This window comes from Rhinopithecus bieti, unplaced genomic scaffold, assembly GCF_001698545.2.
Source record: "Rhinopithecus bieti isolate Rb0 unplaced genomic scaffold, ASM169854v2 scaffold_1530, whole genome shotgun sequence".
Taxonomy (NCBI): domain Eukaryota; kingdom Metazoa; phylum Chordata; class Mammalia; order Primates; family Cercopithecidae; genus Rhinopithecus; species Rhinopithecus bieti.
The window spans coordinates 3,319,860-3,333,943 of record NW_016803808.1 but is presented as its reverse complement, the minus strand read 5'-3'; the positions used below and the strand labels follow the sequence as shown (position 1 = coordinate 3,333,943).

At 35.3% G+C, this 14,084-nt stretch overlaps 1 protein-coding gene across 2 annotated transcripts in view; it reads left to right on the top strand.

The window, feature by feature from the left end:
* ROCK2 (Rho associated coiled-coil containing protein kinase 2) overlaps positions 1-14,084 on the top strand; it is a 188,118-nt gene that overhangs the window by 150,522 nt on the left and 23,512 nt on the right. For both annotated transcript variants that reach the window (XM_017853951.1, XM_017853961.1), the window contains exons 18-25: positions 90-249; positions 3,577-3,737; positions 4,094-4,278; positions 9,946-10,015; positions 10,643-10,746; positions 10,913-11,099; positions 13,611-13,704; positions 13,799-13,893. In XM_017853951.1, coding sequence (XP_017709440.1) covers positions 90-249; positions 3,577-3,737; positions 4,094-4,278; positions 9,946-10,015; positions 10,643-10,746; positions 10,913-11,099; positions 13,611-13,704; positions 13,799-13,893 — 1,056 coding nt within the window. The remainder of the gene's footprint in view (positions 1-89; positions 250-3,576; positions 3,738-4,093; positions 4,279-9,945; positions 10,016-10,642; positions 10,747-10,912; positions 11,100-13,610; positions 13,705-13,798; positions 13,894-14,084) is intronic.

The window sequence follows — 14,084 nt, the reverse complement described above, 5'->3', positions numbered from 1 at the left end:
AAAAAAAAAAAAAAAAAAAAAATAGAAAGCTTTTGAAATTGTGAGCTAGTCTCTTTTTTGTTGATAGCTGCATTTTAAATATTTAACAGGAAAAAAGCAACATGGAAATAGATATGACATACCAACTAAAAGTTATACAGCAGAGCCTAGAACAAGAAGAAGCTGAACATAAGGCCACAAAGGCACGACTAGCAGATAAAAATAAGATCTATGAGTCCATCGAAGAAGCCAAATCAGAAGCCATGAAAGGTATGCATTTTTAAAGAGGGTTTTCCAGCAGCATCTTCCTAAGAATTGATTCTGTGTTCAGCTTTTTGGTTTTGAAACGTATTTGTTTATATTTCATTGTCAAATATTGGGAATTGGAGGGGAAACAGCTATTAGGGAAGCTTTACATAGATATTATTTTTCCTTTGTATCATTACAGTAATCATTTCTGAGATAGTAAGACCCAAACACAAAATTACATGGTCAGAGATAAATTAATATTTTAAATTAGAGATTTTTAGATCAGAGATAAATTAATATTTCTCAATATTATATACCTGGCAATATCTGTACCACTCTGTATATGTATATCAGTAGTAAGTATGTCTGAACTTCACATGCTGTATACCTGTTACTATTGATACAGGTAATTCTTGTAATACGAGAGTTTTGTATTATAAAATTCTTGCCAGTTTATGCAAGGTAAGGATTTAAAAGTAATAGCTGGTCTAACTAGAATATAAGTTCACTGAGTATTTTGATCTCTAACGTGATGAAGATACTAGTCAGATTTGGTCGAAGCCATATAATACTAATAGATAACAAAGTTAATCTTCCCATAAACTAGCCTTTATCCTGGAATTGTCTTAGGATAATTTTTTCTTTTCCACACTGACTATTTATAATGACTCTGAAATTCCAAAGAAAATCAGTACTTTAAGCTATTCTTGTGAAAGGCTTAAAACCTTTGAACAGAAATTTATTTTCATGCTGAAGCATAACATTTATGAGTAAATCACTTAAAAAAAATAGCCTTTTAATTATTGCATGTAATTAAAATGGTAGATTTTCTTAGTAAAAATCAGTGTAGTTTAAGGCACTAAATCAGGATGATAAGAAATGAAATGAGTACTTTATTTAGAAAAATCTAATTGTAAGGGAGAAAGTTACTGGGCTGTATTTCCTTGTCTGTGGCCTAGAAGACAGAGTTTAATTATTTTCATTGAGGTATAATTTACATGCAATAAAATGTAAACATTTTTTATGTTTTGTGATATGCTCACATAACTACTGCTCAAAACAAGATAAAGAATATATCAGGCTAGGCATGGTGGCTCACATCTATAATCCTAGCACTTTGGGAGGCCAGGATGGGAGGCTCTCTTGAGCCCAGGAGTTTGAGACCAGCCTGTCTCTACAAGAAATAGAAAAATTAGCTGGATGTAGTCGCGTGCACCTATAGTCCCAGTTACTTGGGGGACTGATGTGGGAACATTGCTTGAGCCCAGGAGTTCAAGGCTGCAGTGAGCCATGATTGCATCACTGCACTCCAGCCTCAGTAACAGAGCAAGACCCCCATCTCAAAAAAAAAAAAAGAGTAGTTTCATTATTGCAGTAGTGCCTCTTTCTGTTCTACATTATGCCTACATTATGGTGTTGTTTTTTTTTTTTTAAATGAGGACATTTGTTTAGTGGTTATTCTCTGAACTGATAAAAACGAACCAATTCAGTATTAACTACCATTTTTTTCAAACTGTTAAAACGCTGATGTAAGATACATGATGACTTCCATATTTTACACGAGTACACAAAACTGTTAAATATTATAAATGGTATTCAAATCTGAGGCTAAAGCCTTTGGTCCTTCTGTTGCATGTCATTGGCTCCTTGGATTAAGAACATGGCTTACCAAATAATTACTAGCTATGTGACCTTGTCTAGTTATTTAAACTTTCTGTGCCTTGTTTTCTGTAAAGGGAAAATTATAGTATTGTTACCTTGTTGTGAAAATCAAGTGCAGTAAACCATGTAAAGTGTTTAGAAATGCTAACTATTATTAGTACTACATGGGGAATGTTTCATTTTTCTGCACTTTTGAAGACCATTCATTAAACACTAAATATTCATAGGTTTAATTTTTATCTAATATAACTTTATAATAGATGATAATTAGATGTTGAGCATTAGTTATGAAAAAGCAGAGGAGCCTTAATTGAATGTGAACTGAAGTACCAGTATGTCAAGATAATACTCTAACTGTGATGACTTACATTTAACACTGAAATCACTTGGCACTTTGCCTTCTGATAAGTAAAATAGATTAAAAGTTTATTGTAAGTAATTTAGAAAATACAGGAAAATATAAAAAGAAAGAAGCAAAGATTACTCATGATCCTATGAGTAGGATACTATTTTGTAAATTTTCTCCGTTTTCTATACCATTTTGCTTTTTAAAACAGCGAAGAAACATTGTGAGTGTTTCCTTAGGTCATTAAAAATTCTGCGTAAATAATAAGCACTTACCAAGTGCTTGCCATATGCCAGGCAGCATTTAAGTGGTACACATGTATTAAATCTTCACAACCTCCTTAGGAAGGTAGGTGCTGTTATCCCTATTCTAGAGATAAGGAAACAGCGGTGCAGAGAGGTGAATCACTTGCCCAGTCAAACAGTGTTAGACCCAGGGTTTAAGCTCAGAAAATTTGGTTCCAGAGTCCTGCCCTTTACCACCTCCCTAAAACATAATTTTCAACATCTGCATAATAATGTGTTAATATGGAAAGTCCTATGGAGATCATGGAATCTACCTGGATTGTTTTAAGGTAAATATAGTAACACTGAGAGACACAGAATAGCAGTAAAATACAAACAACCTTTATTTAAAGATGTAAGCATCTTGTAGAATATAAAGGCAGAACTATCTTGCTTCCATTAGAATAGATGTAATATTGCAGAGTGTGATACATTTTTATGCTCTGTGAATGAAACTCCTAATTTTCAAGTATGAAATTCTTGACATTTCAAATATATTGAGAGTACTAGTGAAAATATTAAATTGAAAATTAAGACCAGGTGCAGTGGTTCACGCCTGTAATTCCAGCACTTTTGGTGGCGAGGTGGGTGGATTGCATGACGCCAGGAGTTTGAGACCAGCCTGGCCAACATGACGAAACCCTGTCTCTACTAAAAATACAAAACTTAGCCGGGTGTGGTGGTTCACGCCTGTAACCTGAGTTATGTCTGGAGACTGAGGCACGAGAATTGCTTGAATCCAGGAGGTTATGAAGAACTGAGTTTGTGTCACTACACTCCGGCCTGGGCAACAGAGTGAGACTCTGTCTCAAAAAAAAAAAGAGAGAAAAGAAAAAAAGAAAATTAATAGAGTATAAGACAGCATCATTTATTATAATTTTTGTTAGTATGGTGTCATATATTTAATGTGCTTTTATTTTTAAATTTATGATTAAAATATTGAAAATCAATACAAATATAAGGCAGCATCATTGTAATTTTTATTAGCACTGTCATATATTTGAAATGCTTCTTTTATATGTAAATTTATGATTATGTCCATTTTTATTATACCAGAAATGGAGAAGAAGCTCTTGGAGGAAAGAACTTTAAAACAGAAAGTGGAGAACCTATTGCTAGAAGCTGAGAAAAGATGTTCTATATTAGACTGTGACCTCAAACAGTCACAGCAGAAAATAAATGAGCTCCTTAAACAGAAAGATGTGCTAAATGAGGATGTAAGTATTAAGCGTACTAATGATTAATAATAAACTAATGAATTAATAAGTTTATTCACGAAGGTCTAGTGATGGTTTCATAATTTTAAAGTTTTTCTTATAATAGTCTACAACTTGTTGGTTTAAATTTTGATGCTATACTAAAGGAATCATAATTTAAACATTTTAAAGTTATATTTACCTGATTATATTTTATTTTAAAATACAATTATAATATTATTAGAAATACAAAAATAATTTTAGTATGAAATGAGTTAGCTACCTAAGGGTAAAAAAATCTGTTTTACATCACCATATTTTATACCAAGAAATAGAAATAATTTACTTATATACCAAGTACACAATTTATTTCTTAGGTTAGGAACCTGACATTAAAAATAGAGCAAGAAACTCAGAAGCGCTGCCTTACACAAAATGACCTGAAGATGCAAACACAACAGGTTAACACACTAAAAATGTCAGAAAAGCAGTTAAAGCAAGAAAATAACCATCTCATGGAAATGAAAATGAACTTGGAAAAACAAAATGCTGAACTTCGAAAGTAAGTTAATTGATTGAGATGTTTTAATATGCAGAATTATCCATGTATAAGTTAATTTTGGTGTATCTGTGGGTTTTCTTTTGAGCATTTTACTTTCCTGACCACGTTTTCTCTTTTCTTTCTGTATAAGTAATGTGTTGAGTGTCGCTGTTGTCTTTCAAGATTATATTTGTTTCCCCAACAGTTTTTACCGCTGCTACCTAATTACAAAGTGATGATGGAGGAAGTGTTAGTGATGAGGCAGAAGAAAATATCTGGGATTTTCACACCATGCTTTTAGATTCCTCCTCAGGGCTCTTTCTCAAGCTTATTGTCCATGTGCCTGTTGTTTGTTTCCTTAGTTTCTTAGACTTGGAAATGTTTGACTGTTAAATAAACAGCATGTAAATTTTAAATCGTGTCATAGGATATACTCTAGTGCTCTACTTGATTTACTTATAAAGTGGAAAACCTATTGTTAAAATACTTTAAAAATATTATAGGCACGGTGGTGCACATCTGTAGTCCCAGCTACTTGGGTGGCTGAGGCAGGAGAATCACTTGAGGTGAAGTGAGATTGTGCTGTGATCATGCCTGTGAATAGCCACTACATGCCATCCTGGGCAGCGTAACAGGAACTCAACTCTAAAAAAGATAAATTTAAATATATAGTAGATATACTATTAAAATTTGTCCCATTTATTCTATTAGTAGGTGAATTACTTCTTCCTAATCATGACCAGAGGTCATATTGGATCCTAGTTGTTTGATGAAAGACAGTGTGATAGAGTGGAAAGAACAAAGGCTTTGGATCCAGACAGAGTTGTGAATATTGGTTCTGTTACTTACCACCTAACCAACATTGGGCAAATGATTTAATTTCTCTAAGCCTTTTATCACACTTGTGAAAGGGAGCAGTAATTGCTTCCTTGTTAGGGATCTTCTAAAGGATAACAATGGTTTATTTAAAGCATGCATCATATGAGAAGTGTTAGGGACTATTACTGCTAGATCTATTACTGTTACAACGACTACAGCTACTACTAATTTATCCTCATTGTAATTGTCTGCTTAATGCATACCTGGTGACAGGTCAGTAAGATTGATACTGTCTAAGAAAGGATGCTCAAAATATTCAAGTAGACTTTGTTTTTTTGTTTTGTTTTGTTTTTTTTGGCTGATCTGTTTATTGCCAGGGTAAGCCTAGACCTTCAACTTCATGAGATTTAAACTTTTAAAATTGGAACTAGAAATTGGAACAATAATCAGACATCTTTTTCATTGTGTTTTTTTTTTTTTCCTGTATATTAGCTTTATTTTTCTCTCTCATTTCAGGCCAGCTTTTTATTCTAACAATAGTGTTTATTCAAATGTAAGAGCTAGTTAATCATCTAGGTTGTGTTTCCTTCCCACTTCTAATAATGCTTTGTTTATACCTAGTGTGTATGCCTCTTATTTTCCTTGTAAGTGAATAGCGTTCTGTTGTTTCTTAATCCCTCTTTTCCTTACCTCTCCCCACCAAAGACACCCATGTTTTCTATCTTAGCCACCTAATAGGGTTATATAGGAAGTGTTCGTAGGGTTAAAATTGAAGGGCAAAAATCATTTATTTATATTTTGTTCTCCCTAGTCCTTTTTTTTTTTGAGATGGAATTTTACTCTTGTTGCATAAGTCGGAGTGCAGTGGCGTGGTCTCAGCTCACTGCAACCTTCCCTTCCTAGGTTCAAGCAATTCTGCCTCAGCCTCCCAAGTATCTGGGATTACAGGTGCCCGCCACTATGCCTGGCTAATTTTTGTATTTTTAGTAGATACAGGGTTTCACCATGTTGGACAGGGTGGTCTTGAACTCCTGACCTCAGGTGATCTGCCTGGCTCTGCCTCCCAAAGTGCTGGAATTACAGGTGTGAGCCACTGTGCCCGGCCCCCAATCCTTGATTAAGGTTTTACATATACTACATCCTCAATAAATGTATGAATGTTTACATCCCTCTTAGATGTAAGGCATTGTAGTAGTTACTATGAAAGATAGACAGATTAACCAGATACATTTCCTACCCATGAGAAGCTTACTAGCATTTTATCATTAGTTATTCAGTGAGGAAGATAAGGCAGGTACATAAGTAATTGAATGCAAGATTTAAAAAAAAATACATGGAATGGGAATTTACATATGAAGTGCTATGTTGGCTTCTTTTTTAAATGGCCAACATATGTATCTCTTCTTTCTTGTAAGATTCCAGAAAAACTCTAGTAAAGGAATTTTAAAAATGTATAAACCCACAATAAGTAAGAAAGAGAATGCATTGGAGGGCAAGAAAGTTCTCGAGCGAATGAGATGGCAGTTAGATGGAACCCTTGTGACTGATGAAGTAGAACAAAAGAAGAAAGGAGTATATATAAGGCCAGGGGTATATATGAAGTGGGATATAGATGGAAAAAAGTATTAAAGTATTCAGAGCAAGTAAGGCCTGGAGTAAGCTGTGACACTAAATGAACTAATCTGCTGATCATACTCTATCATACACACATACATACATACATACATACATATCATACATACATAATCTGCTGATCATACCCTTGCAGATATGTCTGCAGCCAGGCACCTCCCACCACTAGGGTTTTTATCAGAGCATTCTCCTCTACAGAGTAATTGGGTACAACCTCTGGGGTAATTAGAACAGCTAATATGGGGTGAAAAGCCTTTCTCACTCTGGCATTTAGGGGTCCCCTTGCTTAATGCTGGCTTTTAAAGCCTCTCATCTTAAACTGAAGCTTGCCAGTGAGAAAACTCCTACATACGTAGAGATTAAAGTTTTTCTCGCCTCCTTTGAAAATAAATAACCAAGTATCACTAAGCATTCGAGGAAAGCCTGCAATCTGAAAGAGGAAGATTATGATAATGAAAGAGGAAAAGTGCCCCTGGAGGAAACATGTATCAAACAGTAGAAGAGAACTGCTAAAAGTTCTGGAAAAACAAAAGCACTGTAAAAAGCTACTGGTAATTAGTATTGATCAAAGATTTCAAGAGATACTGCTTTCATTAATTGAGAACCAGATACAATGTAAAAGGAACAGCCAGAAAGGAAAGAGCTCTTGAAGATGAATAATTACTGCCAATATAAATTTGTTGGAAGAGTTCAAAGGAAAGTCAAAGAAATTTCCTAAAATGTAGAACAGAAGAAGAAATGACATGGAAAGTTTGAAAGACATAGGTAAAGCACAGAGGGACTGTTCTAGGAGATCTAGCACCCAGCAAATAATTCCAGCAAGAACTAAAAACCAAGAGGAGGAAATTAAAGAAATAATAGAGAAGAATTTCCCATAGCCGAAGGAGAAATGTCTTTAGACTGAAGGGACTCCACAAATCAACGAAAAAGGATCTACATCTAGACATATTGTCATGAAATTTCAAAAACAAAGACAGGATGGGAGTGTTAGAGTTCTCATCTAATAAACTGGGGAGATTGTAGTTTGTGGTTGCTCTAAGAGGGAAATGGGGGGTTCATTATACCACTTAGATGAGTGATACAACTATATTGGGAGGTGGGGAGAGGTTGGGGAAGACAAGAGAGCTAACTTCAAGTCTGACAACAGGGAATTGACAAATAATATCTAAAACTTATGTCAAGAAATAACTGAGATGTGGAGGTAACCACCAAAAGACAACACAGAAATGAAACAGTTATTTCTTATAGGGGAACAGGATTAGTAGGGGTGGAGAGGTGTGGCATGAGGAGACTTCCACTTCTCATAATTTCTTCCTGCTGTTCTGTACTCCTCATTTGTAACCATGTGCCTATTACGTGGTTGCTTTCTGAAATAATACTTTCTGAAAATTACTTTTCTTAAATACCTAATAAATATTAGGTTTTAAAAGTTACATATAAATGAAAGATATCAGCTCTTGAAGAAGAAAATCTACTGTGGTTTGCTACAAGTGGGCTTAACTGACAATGATTGGACAGTTTTGAAACTTGACCTTTCATATATTTGTTAAATAGCATCTCTCACATCTTTGCCTCATGGAGAAATAAGAATCATGAATTCTCAACAGTATACTTATCAACAATAAAATACAGAAATGACACAGTTAAGTGACATTGAGTTGTAACTTCCTTTTTTACCCGCAAGTTTAAGAGCCAGTGAGTAAACAAAGTGACCAAATTATGTTAAATGGGAATGAGGATAAACCTCCTAAGCAGTATGCGAACTGGAGAGACTGGGGTTAAATCACGTGCTCCCTCTGAGTCTTCCTGCATTGTAGATTTTTTAAATACCCAAGTGGTATTCATATAGCTTCCCATTATAAAATACTCAAGACTATATTTAAAAGAAAAAAGATAAAGCAGTAGAAGCTCTCCTTCATGAATGCAGACATTTTCCTCTCTCCAGAGGTAACATGTCAACAGCTTGTTATTTCTCCTTCCAGACCATTTTCTGTGCCTTTATCCATATATCTGAACAAATACATATGAGGTTGAGTTTTCTGTACATTTTATTTTGTTTTTTGCTTGTTTTTAAATTATATCATACAAATTGTATTGTTCTCTATCTTGCTTTATTCCTCCTTAGTTTTGGTTTGGGATAACTATAATTTTTATGTTTTAAAATAAGGCCAGAATTTAACATACCATTTCAACCTAGTTTCTTAAATGGGTTGTTGGGCTTGCTTTTATTTTATTTATTATTTTATTCCTTTATTGAAGATTAACATAATACAGAAAAAGTACACAAATACTAAGTGTGGAGCTGAGTGAATTTTTACAAAGTATACAAATCTGTGCAGCCACCATCCATGTTTAGATCTAAAGCCAGCACTTCTCACCTCCCCAGAAGCCCCCTCCCAGGCATTCTTCACTCCCCACTAAGATCACCAGATTTGAGGTGCTCTTTGGATTCTTACACTTGGTTGGCATAAATGGCTGATCACAATGTCTGTATATGAATGTGTGATTCAATGTTGATTTAGTATAACACTGGTCTCAGAACCCCTTTAACTCTTAAAAATTATCAAGGGTTCTGCTGGCCGCAGTGGCTCACGCCTGTAATCCCAGCACTTTGGGAGGCTGAGGACGGCAGATCACAAGGTCTGGAGATCGAAACCATCCTGGCTAACACATTGAAACTCCATCTCTACAAAAAATACAAAAAATTAGGCCGGCCGAGGTAGTGGGTACCTGTAATCCCAGCTACTCGGGAGGCTGAGGCAGGCGAATGGCATGAACCCAGGAGGCGGAACTTGCAGTGAGCCGAGATGGCACCACTGCCCTCCAGCCTGGGCGACAGAGCGAGACTCCATCTCAAAAAATAATAATTATTATTATTATCATCAAGGGTTCCAAATGAGTTTTTGTTTTTGTTTGTTATATCTAATGATTTATATTGTGTTAGAAATTAAAACTGAGAAAACTTTAAAACACAGGAACACACAAACACATTTTTTTGACCATCAGAATGACATAATTACAAGTCATGTGGCCTCAGGAAAAGTACATATGGTACATAACGAGGGAATGAGACTTTAAAAAAAGCCATGGTGCTCGGTATTATGAAAATGATTTGACCTCATGGGTTCTGTGGAAGAACCTCAGAGATTTCCAGGGCTTCCCCCAGACCATACCATGAGAGCTGCTTCTTTAAAATGTGTGTACATTAGTTAAACCTTTGATTTATTGTCCTCACAGAGAACGTCAGGATGCAGATGGGCAAATGAAGGAGCTCCAGGATCAGCTCGAAGCAGAACAGTATTTCTCAGTAAGTTCCAGACGCATTAATTTGCAAATAGCAAACAGTTTTGGATGGGATGTTTTATTTATACCATACAACTCATATAAAAAGAGCAGCTGGGCAAAAGAATATAGATAGTTTAAGAGAAATTTATTATTGCTAGAAAAATAATTCTAAGCACATAACATACCTGATGAAGCTGATTAACAGCATTGTTTTCAGGAAGAAAATATTTTCATAAGGCAAGAAATAAAATTATAATAAAATTATCATTTTTAATAGTGCTTTTTTGAGATCAGTTTCAGAAATATGAAGTAGAAACTCCTGTTTTGATTGATTTAAGCCAACAACATTTTTTGTCTAAATTCTTAATGTTTTTCCTTCCCTCCTTATTCATTTTACCTATCTATGCTATTAAATGAGAAATATCACTATGATATCCAGTTGAAAATCATGCTTCTTAATTATTAGCTGAATTTGTATTAGTTAATTGATGACTAGAAATAGGAAGGTTCATTAAACTATTCATTTGCTCAGGGACTTAACAGTAAGAAGATATATGTATGTGTTCGTTCTCCTTTTTGTCTGGATAGCTTTTGAATGTGAAGCAATATTCCTGATGATGATATACATTTTATTTATTTTGCTATTTAGACCCTTTATAAAACACAAGTTAGGGAGCTTAAAGAAGAATGTGAAGAAAAGACCAAACTTGGTAAAGAATTACAGCAAAAGAAACAGGAATTACAGGATGAACGGTAAGTATGAGACCCTTGTCTCTTTTTGTTCATAGCTGTATACTTTGCTCCTAGAACAACGCCTGGTAATCACCAAATAAAAAATTATTGATGAAGTGAATTAGACAAAAACTTTCACTTAATAGTGAAAACTGAACCATTAAAATGATATATTGCTAAAATGTAGGGACTCCTTGGCTGCCCAACTGGAGATCACCTTGACCAAAGCAGATTCTGAGCAACTGGCTCGTTCAATTGCTGAAGAACAATATTCTGATTTGGAAAAAGAGAAGATCATGAAAGAGCTGGAGATCAAAGAGATGATGGCTAGACACAAACAGGAACTTACCGAAAAAGATGCCACAATTGCTTCTGTAAGTCAAATTCTTGGTGCTTTTTTGGATTATAATTAAATTGCTATATCTTAAACCTTCTTTAGACATACTAAGTATCACAGATCTAAATGAAAAATCATATATGCTGACTACAAGATTTTTTATCTAGTTAACTGTCATCTTCTCAGTGTTGTCAGAGGAGCTTACTAAAAGTGACTTCACCTGTTAATGAATTCAAAGTTAAACGTCTAAAGTGAAAGGGTCATTTTTTTTTCTTTTTAAATAGAACTTAGTTCAGAAGAATCTTGAGACTACCAGGAAAACAGTTCCATGCAGGTTGAAAAAATTGCAATAAAAATTTCAGAGAGAGGTCAAATATCAAGTAGTTAGGTTTACCCTATCAATTAACTAGACGTATTGAAATGCTGCAGTAATTAAAAAGTGTGGTATTAGAACAGGGATATTCAATCCTGTTCAGTGGAAATGAAAAAGGGAGGCCATAAAGATTTTTTCACATACAGGAACTTGGTATATATCATGGGGGTGGCAGTATACAAATCACAGGGAAAGGACACATTTCATAAATGGTTTTGGAATAACTGTATTTTTATGTGGAAAGGAATAAAATGAAATCCCCACTACACCACACACAAAAGTAAATTCTAGCTATCTTAAGGACTAACTATGAAAAATAAAATTTTAGCCGGGCGCGGTGGCTCAAGCCTGTAATCCCAGCACTTTGGGAGGCCGAGACGGGCGGATCACGAGGTCAGGAGATCGAGACCATCCTGGCTAACACGGTGAAACCCCATCTCTACTAAAATACAAAAAACTAGCCGGGTGAGGTGGCGGCGCCTGTAGTCCCAACTGCTCGGGAGGCTGAGGCAGGAGAATGGCGTGAACCCGGGAGGCGGAGCTTGCAGTGAGCTGAGATCCGGCCACTGCACTCCAGCCTGGGTGACAGAGCGAGACTCCGTCTCAAAAAAAAAAAAAAATTTTAAGCTATTAGAACAGAATCTAAAAATTGCATATGACAGAGGACAGCATAAACAAATGACAGAAAGGAGATATTTGTAATATATTTATTAAACAAGAGATTTGTATCTAGAGTATATGTAGAATGTCTGTAATTCAGTAAGATAAGATTAAAGAATTTGGAAGAAAACTTAGCTAAAAGAGAAAACCTAAATATATAAGCACATACTTAACCTCAGTATTGTTGAAGAAAAGCCTAGGTAAAACAACTTTGAAATACCATTTCGTACCCATCACGTTGGCAGAAATTCAGTGGCTGACAATTTCAAGTGTCTGAAGAATGTCTAGAAAATGGCATTCTTATTCACTATGGGAAGTATAAATTTGGTATGGCATAGTACAGTCAGTAATATGACAGTTTCCAGTAAATTTTAGGCATTCACATAATGCAGTCCAAAGAAAGTCCACATTAAGATAAATACACTATAGAAACTTCGGCACAATGCTTATAGCAGCATAAATATATTAGCAAAAAAAATCCATGAATGAATGAATGCATGCATTAAACGTAATAGAAGATGGAACTATTATGTCAGTTAAAATGAATTAGTTAGGTCTTCATTTGTATCAGCAGTTTAATAATTTAATATGCTATTAAGTGAAAACAGTTACAGAAAGATAAATTCAGTAAGATTGAAAATCACAGCCTGGCATGCTGGCTCATGCCTGTAATTGCAGCACTTTGGGAGTTCAAGGTGGGAGTATTGCTTGAGCTCCAGGAGTTTGAGACCAGCCTGGGCAACATAGTGAGACCCTGTTTCTACCAAAAAAAAAAAAAATGTAGCCAGGTGTGGTGGCTCATGCCTATAGTCCCAGCTAGCTACTCATGGGAGCTGAGGTGGGAGGACCCTTAGAGCCCTGGAGGCTGGGGCTGCAGTGAGTGGTGATCGAGTGCCATTGCACTCCAGCCTGGGAAACAGAGCTTGAGACCTTGTCTCCAAAAAGACGAAAAAAAAAAAAAAAAAAAAAGAAGAAGAAAATCACATAAAGCCACGCTATGTATTGTTTCATGTGTATGTAATGAAATACAATCATGGGTGGAAAGGGGAAACACATAATTTACAATTAAACTTCCTTCACACCAGGTGCTTTGGCCCATGCCTATAAGTAATCCCAGCACTTTGAGAGGCCTAGGCAGGCGATCACTTGAGGCCAGGAGTTTGAGACCAGTCTGACCAACATAGTGAAACCCCTTCTCTACTAAAAATACAAAAATCAGCCAGGTGTAGTGGCACATGCCCGTAATCCCAGCTACTCAGAAGGCTGGGGCAGGAGAATCACTTGAAACCAGGAGGCGGAGGTTGCAGTGAGCTGAGATCACGCCACTGCACTCCTGGGTGACAAAGCAAGACTCAGCCTGAGTGACAGAGCAAGACTCTCACAAAAAAAAATAATAATAAAAAATAAAATAAGAGGTTTAACAATATTCTAGAATGTTTCTTATTTGAATCATTGTTTTATAACATAAACTGTGTAAATTGGGATGTGATTATTTTTTCCTCTTTCATTTCTTAGCTTGAAGAAACTAATAGGACACTAACTAGTGATGTTGCCAATCTTGCGAATGAGAAAGAAGAATTAAATAACAAACTGAAAGATGTTCAAGAGCGTATGTATTAACAAAAATGTTTATTTTTCATATACCTAATGTTAATCAGCTGCTGTAATTACCAATGTAATTTTAACTTTTTTCCATGTTTCAGAACTGTCAAGATTGAAAGACGAAGAAATAAGCGCAGCAGCTATTAAAGCACAGTTCGAGAAACAGCTGTTAACAGAAAGAACACTCAAAACTCAAGTATGTATAATAGAATCTAAATACGATTTTGAATTTTGTCTCAGTTTATCTGTTTTACATTTTACTTCAAGCATTACAAGTTGGTAGCATAGTCATCGAATGTACCAATATTTGTGAAGTCACAATTATCTGATTTTTGCCAGGTTGGGAGAAGTTAGATTTGATTAATATTGTTCAATTCTATAGCTACT